General features: G+C 23.8%; 3 protein-coding genes, 2 non-coding genes and 1 pseudogene across 5 annotated transcripts; 2 read left to right on the top strand and 4 right to left on the bottom strand.

The window, feature by feature from the left end:
- Positions 1-152: 152 nt before the first annotated feature.
- DDB_G0273345 (hypothetical protein) lies at positions 153-3,296 on the bottom strand (the record flags this gene model as incomplete). Its single annotated transcript, XM_639661.1, has 1 exon — positions 153-3,296. The coding sequence occupies one exon, from the start codon at positions 3,294-3,296 to the stop codon at positions 153-155; it is 3,144 nt and encodes a 1,047-aa protein (XP_644753.1).
- A 290-nt stretch (positions 3,297-3,586) lies between these two features.
- DDB_G0273347 (hypothetical protein) lies at positions 3,587-4,921 on the bottom strand (the record flags this gene model as incomplete). The annotated part of the gene is made up of 1 exon (XM_639662.1): positions 3,587-4,921. One exon carries the CDS (start codon positions 4,919-4,921, stop codon positions 3,587-3,589), a length of 1,335 nt encoding a protein of 444 aa, XP_644754.1.
- Positions 4,922-6,711: 1,790 nt separating this feature from the next.
- On the top strand, positions 6,712-6,794 carry tRNA-Leu-UAA-1. The gene has a single exon. It is a non-coding gene; the product is annotated as a tRNA-Leu (tRNA).
- A 270-nt stretch (positions 6,795-7,064) lies between these two features.
- DDB_G0273349 lies at positions 7,065-7,836 on the bottom strand (annotated as a pseudogene; the record flags this gene model as incomplete).
- Positions 7,837-7,880: 44 nt separating this feature from the next.
- On the top strand, positions 7,881-7,952 carry tRNA-Thr-AGU-13. Its single transcript has one exon. It is a non-coding gene; the product is annotated as a tRNA-Thr (tRNA).
- Positions 7,953-8,240: 288 nt separating this feature from the next.
- DDB_G0273351 (hypothetical protein) lies at positions 8,241-13,571 on the bottom strand (the record flags this gene model as incomplete). Its single annotated transcript, XM_639664.1, has 4 exons — positions 8,241-12,639; positions 12,743-12,983; positions 13,070-13,286; positions 13,371-13,571. 4 exons carry the CDS (start codon positions 13,569-13,571, stop codon positions 8,241-8,243), a joined length of 5,058 nt encoding a protein of 1,685 aa, XP_644756.1.
- Positions 13,572-13,802: the final 231 nt, after the last annotated feature.

Here is a 13,802-nt window from a genome sequence, read left to right on the forward strand (position 1 = left end):
GTTGTTTGTGATTTTCATTTTATTTTCTTTCTATTTTTTATATTTTTCTTTAAAAAGTTAAAAATCTGGAAATTTTCTGATTAACTTGGGTTCCCAGGTTTTTTTTTTTTTTTTTTTTTTTTTTTTTTTTTTTTTTTTTTTTTTTTTTTTATTTATTTATAGAAAGTACTGAGTGAATTATTGTATTTTTTGAGATGTTTAGGAAGTTCTATTGCGTGAAGAGGTGAGTTCCATTGTCTGCTAAATTGTAATAGCTTTAGCGAGATTAGTGAGTCTAATTTATTTTGTTCTTCTGGCCGTTGCTTTGATTTGATTCTTAATGTTTTGTTTATAACCGCTTGTGTCCTGTCCCATGCAGCTCTTTGTGTTTTAATTAGTTCACGTATGACTTGTTGTCTGTGAATTATTATTTCTTTTTCATCGTGAATGAGTTTATTTCTTTTGTGCCAGATTTTATCGAATATAATAGCTATTAAATTGGCTACTAGTGCAATTTGTAGATGGTTTAAAATCTTCACATTCCAGGTGTGAGTGGTGTGTCCACACTTAGTTAGGGTGTAGTTGAAGATTTCTTGTGTGTTTTTGATGTGGGCTTTGCAGTTGAAGAATATATGTTCTGAGGTCTCATCTTCCCCACACTGTTGGCATGGCATGTTGTATATTTTTGGTAGTGCTTTCAGTGTGTATCTCCATAATAGATCTCTACCTTTCATGTTTATTATTTTTTTGATTTCTTTAAATGGAAGGTGTTTGCTATTAATTTTGGTCATTATTTCTTTTTGGCCAGGAGTTGGTATGAATTTGTTGTGTTCAGGAGATTGAGTTGTCATCATATCTTCGTATATTTTTTTTAATTTTGGGAGGTGTTCGTAGTGTGTTTGTTTATTTTGTGGAGTTTTTAATTGGGTCCATGCTTGCTTGCATTGCCAGTGTAGTTGTAGTTGATTTTGTTTTGTTGTTGTTTTGTTGTTGTTGTTGTTTTTGAGTTCCTCTTCCCACAGTTTTATATATGAACTAGGAGTGTTACTTACTCTTTGGTGGAGGTATCTTTCGAATAACCATGCTTTCTGTGCTAGTTCTCTTGTCTTCAGGTTCCATAAGTTTAGGCCACCATTGATATAGTTGTTTTGTCTTCTTTGTAGTGAAAGAGAGTTTTTAGATTTTGTGTTGAAAACGAATTTTACGATGTTATTTTCAATACTATTGTGTTGTGGTGTGGTGTTGATGTAAGTGTGGAACGTTAACTGAGATAGTGCATATGTTTTTGCCATTATGAGTCTGCCCATATAGGTTGATGAAGTTGAGTTCCATGTTACTAGTTTAGCTCTGATGTTGTCTGAGATTGTATTGATTTTGGATTTGATACCCTTATTGTTGAAGTCAAAGCCGAGGTACCTTTCGTTTGATTTTATGACGGTGTATAGCGTTCTGGTGTTCCATTTGAAAGTGATACACGAGCATTTGGTTTGGTTTATTTTTGCGCTGGTTGCTTGGCAAAACTTCTTGATCCATTCATTCATGAGGAAATGGTCCATAAAGTTGTATGCTATTGTTGCTGTATCATCGGCGAACTGTAGTATTTTAATGGTTTCTTTGGTTACACCATTGATGCAGCGGTCATTTATTATAGTAGTTGCCATGCATTCAACCACTAATGCGAAGATAGTGGGAGAGATAGGATCACCTTGTTTGGTTCCTCTTTTTGATGTAAAGCTTTTAGATAATGAGTTATTGATGTACACTGATGTTTCTGATTCATTGAGTAAGTTCATTATTGTGAGGACCATTTTGAGTGGTAGTTTTAGATGTGCAAGAGTACGTAGAATGGCGTTATGTGAGATTGAATCGAATGCTTTTTCAAAATCATAAAATGTTATGATTGGTTCCATATCCTCTTTTGTGTTAATCTCTCGTTTTATTATTTCTATTGTTGAGTTTAAGGTGATGATGTTATCGTGCAGTAGTCTTCTTGGTACGAATCCAGTTTGGAATGGTGAGATTATTTTGTTTAAGAACTTCAGGATCCTATTGTTGATTATTTTCGAATAGATTTTGTAATCGACATTTAGAAGTGTTATTGGTCTATAATTATCCAGGTTGTTTGGGTCTCCTTTGTTTTTATATATAGTAATCAATATCCCTTGTTTGAAGTCCTTTGGGATTGTTGTGTTCCAGAAGTGATTGTATAGTTTTGATATTATTGGTAGAATTTCATTAATGTGGTTTTTGTAAAATGTTGGAAGGAGTCCATCTTTACCAGGTGCTTTTCCTTCTTGTATTTTTTCAATGCCTAGTCTGATTTCATATCCTTCTATTGGTTGATTAATTTCGTCCAATATCTTTTGATCAATCCTTTTATTGAATGTTTTTAGGAGTTCGTGGTGAGTGTCTTCGTTGCATTCTCTCTTCTGGTACAGGTTCTCGTAATATCTTCTTGCTACTTCGAGGATATCCTCGTGTTTTGTTACCAAACAATTGTTGCTTGGATCTAGAATTTGAGGGATTTCATTTGTCTTTCTTTGGACTTTTAACCTTCTGGTTAAGTATTTTGATGGTGTTTCTTTGTTGTTGATGTGGGTGTTGGTTTGGTTTGCTTGTTTTATTCTTACTTGTTCCTTTAGAATATTGTTGATCTCTTCTTTAAGGAAGATTGCTCTTGAATCTTTGGCTGTTTCGAGTTTTTCTGCGAGTTCTTTTAGTTTGTTTTTGGTTTTATTGCTTTCTCTAATTTCTATATTAATTGACAGTTTCTTTATTTCATCTTTTAGTTTCAACCATTGTTCGCAAATGTTTAATTTGTACCATTTGCTGGTGTTCTCTTCGAATTTTTTATTGTAGTATTTAATTGTTTTATTAATTTTGAGGCTGGTTGAATTCATTTTGAGAGTTTCTAGGTTTTGTCTCCATAGTCTTTCTCCTTTCTTTTGTTGCTCGTATTCTGGTATTTTTAATTCAATGATTACCATGTTGTGATCAGATTTTAATTTGATTTCCTTAGTAGTAACTATTGGGTTTAGATGGAGTATCTTCTTTGAGACAAAGACCCTATCGATGGTTGATTTGTTTCTTGGAAATGTGATTCCATTCTTAATTTCTGTAAATTCGAATTCGTCGAAGATTGTTTTAATATATTTGTTAAGGTTATTATCCACTGAACAGTCTACATTGAAGTCTCCAGTTATAATATCGCTGTGTAGTATTTCTTCTGTGAGATTTTCCTTATACCATTCATGTCTTTCGTTTGACTTTGCTGGGGCATAAATGGTTGTGCATTTGATCTGTGTTTTTGCAATCATCCATTCGGAAGATATAATTCTTTCGTTTATTGTTTTTGTTGTTGTTTTTATTTGGGTGTTGATGATGATTTGTGACACCCCTTGTCCTGTTTTATCAATTGGTGCGTGGTGTGTTATTTTGTTTTTATATTGTTGATTTATTGAGTAAATTTTATTTGTTTTTATATTTGTTTCAGTTAGAAGTGCTGCGTCCAGCTTGTTGTTGTCTAATACGGTGTTTATTATGCTGGCAGATTGGATGGTGTTGGATCCTTGGACGTTCCAAACACCTATTCTTATTGTGTTTTTCTTTATAGTTTTATTTGGGGTAGATTTTTATCTACCTTTTGAAGTTTCTGGTTTATTTTGTCTTCTAACTGATCTTTACTTTGTTCGTTGTGTTGTTGGTCTTGTGTGTTTGTGGGGTTTTTTGATTTACTGATTTGTTTTAGAATTTCCTTGTTGAAGTTGTCTATATCTTCATCCATTTTTGTTTTTATGCTTTTTTGTCCATATTCACCCAATTTTGGTTTGACTGGTGTTTTGTTGGTCCTGTTTGTTTTGTCTTGTTGTTTGTTTTTTGGTGTGTTTAACAATTTACTTGGTGAATCGATAATTTTCGATGGTGTACCATAGGTTGGGCTGAAACTCATGATATGTTTTATTGGAGAGGAGAAGAACCATTGATTTGAAGGGATTGAAAGTGGGAATTCTATTTTTCTTATTGCATCAGTGTTTGGGCTGGTGAAGTCGAAGATATCATTTACCTCTCTAAGTTTTTCTTCCGTTGTTAGTCTCTTTGTTTCGCCGTGTTGTTTTATTGGTGTATTGTATGGAGATGGTGGTTCAATAGGTTTTTCTGATTTTGTTTTAATTTCTTGATTGTTTATCGATTGGGTATTGATCTCATTCTCTATTCTTGTTAGTTCATCTACGTTTTCTAGTGATGCATCTATTACCTTTTGAGCTGTATCATCTAGGGCCATAAATGTTTTATCATTAGATGAGGAGGTGATTGGTGGGATAATGATTGTTCTTTTTCCTTGTTTTGGTATTTGTTCTGATGTAGATTGTGGTTGTTGTTCATCTGATTGTTTTTTATTTTTGTTTTCTTCTTGATTTTCTGGTAATGAGGTTTGATCTCTCCATCCTTTGTTGGAGTGACCAATTAATGTTAGATTGTCTAGTTCAATGATAGTGTCATATTCTTCTACGACTCTTTTCACTGTTTTGATAATTAGAGTTTCGCCTTTAATTTCAGATTTAATTAGTTTACATCCTTCATTTTCTATTACCCATTCTATTTCTGTGAGTGATTTATACCAATCGAAATCCGTATACATATTTTTTGGTCTTAGAGTGGTTATAAATTGTCCTTTTAATTCTGCATCGAACATATTTACAAAATAGATTACTGTACTAATACTGTCTGTGAGAATTTTGAATGTATTATTACTTTTGATTAAAACATCTTTTTTGTCCAAACTTTTTTCTAAATCTTTTTTTATTTTATCGTCTGGTTCGTGATTGATGTTTATGACGTATTTGAATTGTTTTTTTTTTAATTGAGTTTTATCCACAATTTCGCTTATTTTTTGTAGGCATTTGTGTTGCTTAATATTTGTGGTGTTGTTTGTGATTTTCATTTTATTTTCTTTCTATCTTTTATATTTTTCTTTAAAAAGTTAAAAATCTGGAAATTTTCTGATTAACTTGGGTTCCCAGGTTTTTTTTTTTTTTTTTTTTTTTTTTTTTTTTTTTTTTTAAGTCTTTTTTATATGAAAAATGAAATAATCAAAAAAAGAGATTGTTGTTGTTGTTTGTTTTTTTTCGATCTGATTATTTTTTGCTTTTTTTTGAAAATTTTGCTACGCAAAATTCTCAAAACGAAACAAATAATAAATTACAATAAAGTAAAAAGATGGCTTTTTAAGATAGTTTATTTATTTATTTATTTGTTTTTTAAGTCTTTTTTATATGAAAAATGAAATAATCAAAAAAAGAGATTGTTGTTGTTGTTTGTTTTTTTTCGATCTGATTATTTTTTGCTTTTTTTTGAAAATTTTGCTACGCAAAATTCTCAAAACGAAACAAATAATAAATTACAATAAAGCAAAAAGATGGCTTTTTAAGATATTTTATTTATTTATTTATTTGTTTTTTAAGTCTTTCTTATTTGAAAAATGAAATAATCAAAAAAAGAGATTGTTGTTGTTGTTTGTTTTTTTTCGATCTGATTATTTTTTGCTTTTTTTTGAAAATTTTGCTACGCAAAATTCTCAAAACGAAACAAATAATAAATTACAATAAAGTAAAAAGATGGCTTTTTAAGATAGTTTATTTATTTATTTATTTGTTTTTTAAGTCTTTTTTATATGAAAAATGAAATAATCAAAAAAAGAGATTGTTGTTGTTGTTTGTTTTTTTTCGATCTGATTATTTTTTGCTTTTTTTTGAAAATTTTGCTACGCAAAATTCTCAAAACGAAACAAATAATAAATTACAATAAAGTAAAAAGATGGCTTTTTAAGATAGTTTATTTATTTATTTATTTGTTTTTTAAGTCTTTTTTATATGAAAAATGAAATAATCAAAAAAAGAGATTGTTGTTGTTGTTTGTTTTTTTTCGATCTGATTATTTTTTGCTTTTTTTTGAAAATTTTGCTACGCAAAATTCTCAAAACGAAACAAATAATAAATTACAATAAAGTAAAAAGATGGCTTTTTAAGATAGTTTATTTATTTATTTATTTGTTTTTTAAGTCTTTTTTATATGAAAAATGAAATAATCAAAAAAAGAGATTGTTGTTGTTGTTTGTTTTTTTTCGATCTGATTATTTTTTGCTTTTTTTTGAAAATTTTGCTACGCAAAATTCTCAAAACGAAACAAATAATAAATTACAATAAAGTAAAAAGATGGCTTTTTAAGATAGTTTATTTATTTATTTATTTGTTTTTTAAGTCTTTTTTATATGAAAAATGAAATAATCAAAAAAAGAGATTGTTGTTGTTGTTTGTTTTTTTTCGATCTGATTATTTTTTGCTTTTTTTTGAAAATTTTGCTACGCAAAATTCTCAAAACGAAACAAATAATAAATTACAATAAAGTAAAAAGATGGCTTTTTAAGATAGTTTATTTATTTATTTATTTGTTTTTTAAGTCTTTTTTATATGAAAAATGAAATAATCAAAAAAAGAGATTGTTGTTGTTGTTTGTTTTTTTTCGATCTGATTATTTTTTGCTTTTTTTTGAAAATTTTGCTACGCAAAATTCTCAAAACGAAACAAATAATAAATTACAATAAAGTAAAAAGATGGCTTTTTAAGATAGTTTATTTATTTATTTATTTGTTTTTTAAGTCTTTTTTATATGAAAAATGAAATAATCCATATATATTTATAAAGCTAACAAGCTTTATTACAACTTACATACAAAGCAAGGGTAGGAAAGTCTGGTTAAATCCGTGTGACTTAAGATCTCATCCATTCGGTTCGCGAGTTCGAATCTCGCCTCTTGCAATGATTTTTCAACTTCATTAATAGGATCATATGTTCGACTCCTTTTTAATCCTTTAAACATTTATTAAATAAAAACTTAATCTAGATAAAATTGATGGACATTATTTAAAAAAATTAAAAAAAAACTGGAGATTGTTCGTCACCAAATACACAATCCAATAATAAATAAAAAACGGTGGCTTAGATATGTTGGATTTTGGCCATTCTAGCAAAACACATAATAAGAAATAATAGTAAAAAATTTTCTAAAAGGAAAAATCAAATTTTTTATTATCTAAGTTTTGGTTTAAATGAAAAACCAAAAATTGGAGTACCATCAATTTTAGTATTTTCAAATGGTGGTAAAATATGGAAATTTAAGACCAAATTGGTTAATAAGAGATATAATTCATCTTGGGAGAAACCCATACCAACACAATTTCTAACACCAATACTATATGGAAACCAATTATTTGATTAATTATTTTGATAAATGAATCTTTCTGGAATAAATTCATTTGGTGATGACCAGTATTTTTCGTCTCTAAATATTGAATAAAGTGATTGAATGATTTGAGCACCTTTTAGAAATGTATATTTACCATTATCAATTGTAAATTCTTCAATTACTAAACGTGATACACCAATGCTACTGGTGGGTATAATCTTAATACTTCTTTTAATGAAGCATTAAATAAAGGTGTCAATGGCCGGTGAGATAAATTAATTAATTTATTTTCACTTGGTAATTGTTTTAATTGAAATTCTTTGCGATTACATTACTCTAGAGTAAACCATTTCATTGTAGCACTATTATTTTCAACTGCAGCTAAAATTCATTTGTAATTGAAATAACTGAACACTCTTCTTTTCCATTTACTTTTCTATATTCTGAAATAATTGAATCTAAAACATCTCTTGGATTATCAATATAAATTGTTTCACAATGTTCTTAATAATATTTATTAATTATCTTTTTCAAGGGGTCTGAAGGATGACCAAAAATTTTTGAATAAATAAAATAAAATGGATAACAATTATTATTGAGAAAAATTAATTCTGATTAATCTGTGAAATATTGCTATTTGAAATTTTTTTTTCAAAAATGGCTCCTTAGCATAGTGGTATTGCGCTTCCCTAGTAAGGAAGAGGTCATGAGTTCGATCCTCATAGGAGCCTTTTAAAAAATTCTGTTAAATAGATCAAGGGATCGATTCTCCAAACAAAAAAACAAACAAACAAAAAAACAAACAAACAAACAAAAAAACAAACAAACAAACAAAAAAACAAACAAACAAACAAAAAAACAAACAAACAAAAAAACAAACAAAAAAACTAACAAAAAAACAATCAAAAAAACAATCAAACAATCAAACAATCAAACAATCAAACAAACCAACCAACAAACAAACAAATTTTAATTAACAAACAAAAAATACTTTGTTTTAATTAGGGAGAAGCTAAATTTTATTTTTTCAAAAATTTATTTAATAGTCTCTCTCTTCTAAAATACATCATTTCAATTTTTTCTTTGGGAATGATACCATTATTTTGGTTATTATTTTGGTTATTACTATTATTATTATTATTATTATTATTATTATTATTATTATTATTATTATTATTATTATTATTATTTATAAAATTGATTGGTATTATATTTTGGGTAAAATGCATTTGACCAATTAATATAAAATATCTTTTTGTAAGAATATTTTTAGCTTGTGTTGAAATTAGGTATTTTGAGATTTTTTGAGAGGTTTTAAAAAATAATTGTCTTCCAAAATTACCAAAATCATAAAGAGTTATTAAAAATTTAAATATTGACTCTAATAATTCTTTTGAATCCCTATTATCTATAATTGTTTGTTCATTTGGATATCTTTCAAAGTCAATGATATTATTATTATTATTATTAGTATTTCTTTGAAAGAAATAAGTTTTTAATTTAATTAAACTATTTCTTATACTTGTATTATGAGATTCCTTTAAATTTTGTTGTACTTGATTTATTGGATCATTATAAATTATTTGAATTATAATTTTAATGAAATGTTTGATTAATTTCATTATAATTAAATTTATATTATCATTTTGATTTTCATCACTATTATTATTATTACTATTTTCATTTTCATTTGTTAATGATAATAAATCCAATCTTGAAGAATAACAATAAAGGAAAGAATTAAATAATTTAAAAATTTCAATTTTACTTGATATTGACTTTTGGTTGAAATTTATAAAACTATTATTATTATTATTATTATTATTATTATTATTATTATTATTATTATTATTATTATTATTATTATTATTATTATTATTACCAATAAAAATTGATTTAAAAATTAAAATAAAATTATGTTGAATTATATTATGTAAATCAATTTCTTGATATTTTATATTATTTTTAAATAAATATTTTGTAAATTTAATTAAAACCAATTGTGTATGAATACAAGCACTACCATTACCACTAAAATAAAAACCAAATAAATCATTCAATATAAAAGATTTTAACTTTTCAAATTTTAATAAATGAATTGATAAATTTTTAAAAGATTTCTTTTTCCTTTGATTCATTTGTTGATCAAATGATTTTAATATGTGAATGAAAATCTTTGAAAACCAATAATTATAATTTGGAAATACTTTATCAAATGAATAAATCAATTGATTTAAATCTTTTACATTCTTATATTCTAAATCTTTTAAAAATAAATCTATAAATTTTGATCCAATACTATTATTACTAATAATATTATTATTATTATTTAAATTCTTTTGATTGTTATTATTATTATTATTATTATTATTATTATTATTATTATTATTATTATTATTATTATTTGTTATAGTTTTTATTGTATTATTACTATTTATATTATTATTTATATTATTATTATTATTATTATTAATATTATTAATTTTATTACTCTCTTTTAAATCAATAATAAAATGTGGACAAATTACAACTACCATATTTACATAGGCCATTAAAACTGACATTTTAGAAATACTGTTTGATATATGTTTATTCTCTAAATCATAAACTTTTGATCTTTCTTCAAATGAATTTAAAAATCTAATTTGATAATCGAACCAATCGAATTCTGGTATTTTTGAAGGTTGTTGTTGTTGTTGTTTTTGTTGTTGTGGTAAAGTTTTTTGGGGTGAAGTTGTTGTTGTTGTAATTGTTAAATTAATTTTTGAAGTTGGTAATGGTTTATCAATTTGATATTGATTTTCAATTCTTTTTAAAAATTGTAAAATTAATTTTCTTTTTTCAGAAGTTTTTGAAAGATTTGTTGATAACATGAATTGATTATCCTTGAAAAGGTAATGATTTTTAAATACTAAACAAGTTGAAGTCGGTATTGATAGTAAAAGGAATTGATCGATATACTTTTGATGTAATTCAATTTCAAATAATAAAATTGGATCAATTAGTACCAACATAAATATATTTATAAATTGATTTTGATATCTCTTTAAAAAATGTTCATTAAATTCTTCATCTTTTAATATCTTTGTAAAACAATAAATTGATATTAAAAATATATTATAATCATTTGAAATTTGAAAATTATTATTATTTTTAAATGTTGGTGGTATATTAATATTTAAAAAGTATTGATTAATATCAATTGTAGTTGTTGTCGTTGTTGTTGTTGTTGGTGGTAAAGTTGTTAATTTAAATTTCCCAATTAAACAATCACCAATACTCTTTATAAAATTAATTGATTGTTTTGTATAAATTGAATAAAGTTGAACTGTTATTGGATTAAAAAATGATTGATTATTTGATACTATCTTATATCTATTATTATTTTGATTATTATTATTATTTTGATTATTTAATAATGATAAATTATTAATTGGATTATTTACAAAAGTTGATACTAATAAATGAATATATTCGATATATTTCTCTTGAACTGATTTTTCAAATGATTTAAAATGTCTTTCTAAATTGAATGAGAAATTATTAAAATATTTTGAATCTTTTTTTATAAACCTAATATATTGATGTAAAATAAATTTTGACCATAATTCTCTATTAAAATTATTTTTATTATTATTATTATTATTATTATTAATATTTGAAAATAATGATTTCAAATTTTGATTTGGATACATTTTATCAAAAATATTTGTTACAATGATTGTTGTAATATCTTTAATTAATGAAATTAAAATATCTTCAAAAGAAAATAGATATTGAATCATTAAATTCATTACACTGAAAATACCATTTAATATTAAATAACCAGCTTGTAAAAGTATAGTTTCTGATCTTGAAAAATCAATTAATAATGTCATTGATTTTATAATTCTTTTTAATTGATCACATGTAGTTGTTGTTGTTGTTGTTGTAGTTGTTGTTGTTGTTACTATTGAATTATTATTATTATTATTATTATTATTATTATTATTATTATTATTATTATTATTATTATTATTATTATTATTATTAATACCAATACTATCAATACATAAAACTGCAATTGAAATTAAATTTGAAAACCAACATTTAAATGTTGAAATTGGTGTATCCAATTCTTTAATGACTTGAACAGAAGATGAATTCAATTTACTCTTTTTAAATTGTTGATATAATTCTTCATATGGATTTTTAATTTGTTCAAATGAAAAACTGTTAAATGCTCTTTTAAATGTTATAATTCTATATACGATTGGTGTTATTTGACTATTATTATTATTATTATTATTATTATTATTATTATTATTATTATTATTATTATTATTATTATTATTATTATTATTTAATAATGTTGATACTATACTTGGTGATTCATTATTATATATATTTATCAATTTCTGAATTATATTATTGTTATTGTTATTATTGTTATTATTGTTATTTGATTTTGGTGGTGTGGTAGAAGGAGAAGGAGAATTTAATTTTCTTTTATAGTAATTTATTAAACATAAAAATAAACTCGTATTAATTAAATCTAATGATGCTGGTTCAATATTTGATTTTAAATAGAGATCTGAAAAAGAAGAGGAAGATAAAGATGATGGTGATGAATAATCTGGTTTAAATAATTCTATAATTTTATTATAAGATGGTGCAGTATCATTAATAGAAGGATTTGATGCTGATTCTTGTAAAAATGATAACAAAACTATAAATTTATAAATCTCTTCGAATAGTGTATCTAAACTAATTAATGGTGATGTTATCTCTATATACCTAAATAAAATTACCATTATTTTTGAAAATTGATTTATTATTGATTCCAAATTATTATTATAATTTTTATTACTATTATTACTATTATTATTATTATTTGTAGTAGTTGTAGTTGTAGTAGTAGTGGCGGTGGTGAGATTTATTAATATTTGAGTATTTTTTTTAATGAAATTTAAAACTAATTTTGAAATTAAACTCCAATTTTCAAATTTATTTTCAAATTGATAATTTAAAAGTTTAGAAATTGGTGATATTAAATAATTATTATTATTATTGTTTTGATGATCTTTATTTTTTTGAAATTTTAATAAAGCTTTAGTTATCTCTAAAGTAATATTCAAGTAATGTATTATTGATTGATTGTATAATTCAAACTTTTTATTCCTATTTTTATTATTTATATATAAATTAAAGTAATCCCAAAATGTTGATGTTATTGGTGCTAAATTATCTTGATTATCTTTTTTAAATAATTTTAAAAAGTTGAATATAAATTTTTGAAGATTATATTCATCATCTTCGTTATCTTCTTCTTCTTCTTCTTCTTCTACTTCTTCATAATCATCATCATTATCATATTTATTTTTATTTCTACTATTTCTACTTTTATAACTAACATTATTATTATTAATTGTACCTCCTCTAAAATATTAATTTATTTAAGATTAGTATAGTAAATTAAAATATTATAAAATACACGATAAAAAATCTGATAATGATTTTTTTTTTTTTTTTTTTTTTTTACCTTTTAAGTGAATCTAATTTTGAAATTGATATTAAGATAATTGATAAAAATGAATCAATTATTGAATCTAATATATTTGAATTATCATCATCTAAAATAAAAGTAGTATTATCATAAACTGATATTTTAAATAATTGGGCTAAAATTGAATTAATTAAAAAACTATGATTCAATTGTTTAATTTGGTCATTTAATAATGTTGATTTTTGACTAATTAAAAATTCTAAAGAATAAACATTCTCTTTTTTTTGTTTTTTTTTTTTTTTTACTATGTTAATAAAATATTATTTGATTAAATGAATTTTATTTTATTAAAATTATACATACGTCTTAAATAATGTTTAATTCTATAAATTAAGCAATTAATGAATGTATTATTATAAACATTAAGGTATTGATTATTATTATTATTATTATTTGTAAAATAAGTAATTAAATCTTTAAAAAATTTAATAAATTCTTTGGTGGTACCCCCTTTACTATTAAAATCAAGTACCGTTTCTTCAATTTCATTAAATATATTCAAAAAAAAATTATTTATTTCCTTTGTTTAATAGTTTTGTGAGTGTGAGTAAAAATTAATTTTTTTTTTTTTTTTTTTTTTTTTTTTTTATAATTTAGTATTTACATCTTTGGAAATAATTGGGCAAAATCTTAATTTTCTATTTTTATATTGAAAAAGGAAAATTATTTTATTGGTATTATTATTATTATTATTATTATTATTATTATTATTATTATTATTATTATTATTATTATTATTATTATTATAATTATTATTATTATTATTATTATTTCTATTTAGAAAGTTGTATTCATTATCAATCATTTTCAAAATGAATGAATGAATTTTTTTTTTTTTCTTTTTTTTTTATTATTTTGGCGCCAAAATTTTTTTTTTTCCAAAATTAAAAAATAATAAAAAACTAATAAAACAACAACAAATTTTAGTTAGTATACAAATCTGCCAATCAAGCCATTAATGGTACAACTACGTTATGATTGGTACCACTTATGGTTAAAATAAAATTTCGGTGTAATAAAACCAAAAATATTTATT

Source organism: Dictyostelium discoideum (genome assembly GCF_000004695.1).
Source record: "Dictyostelium discoideum AX4 chromosome 2 chromosome, whole genome shotgun sequence".
NCBI lineage: Eukaryota > Evosea > Eumycetozoa > Dictyosteliales > Dictyosteliaceae > Dictyostelium > Dictyostelium discoideum.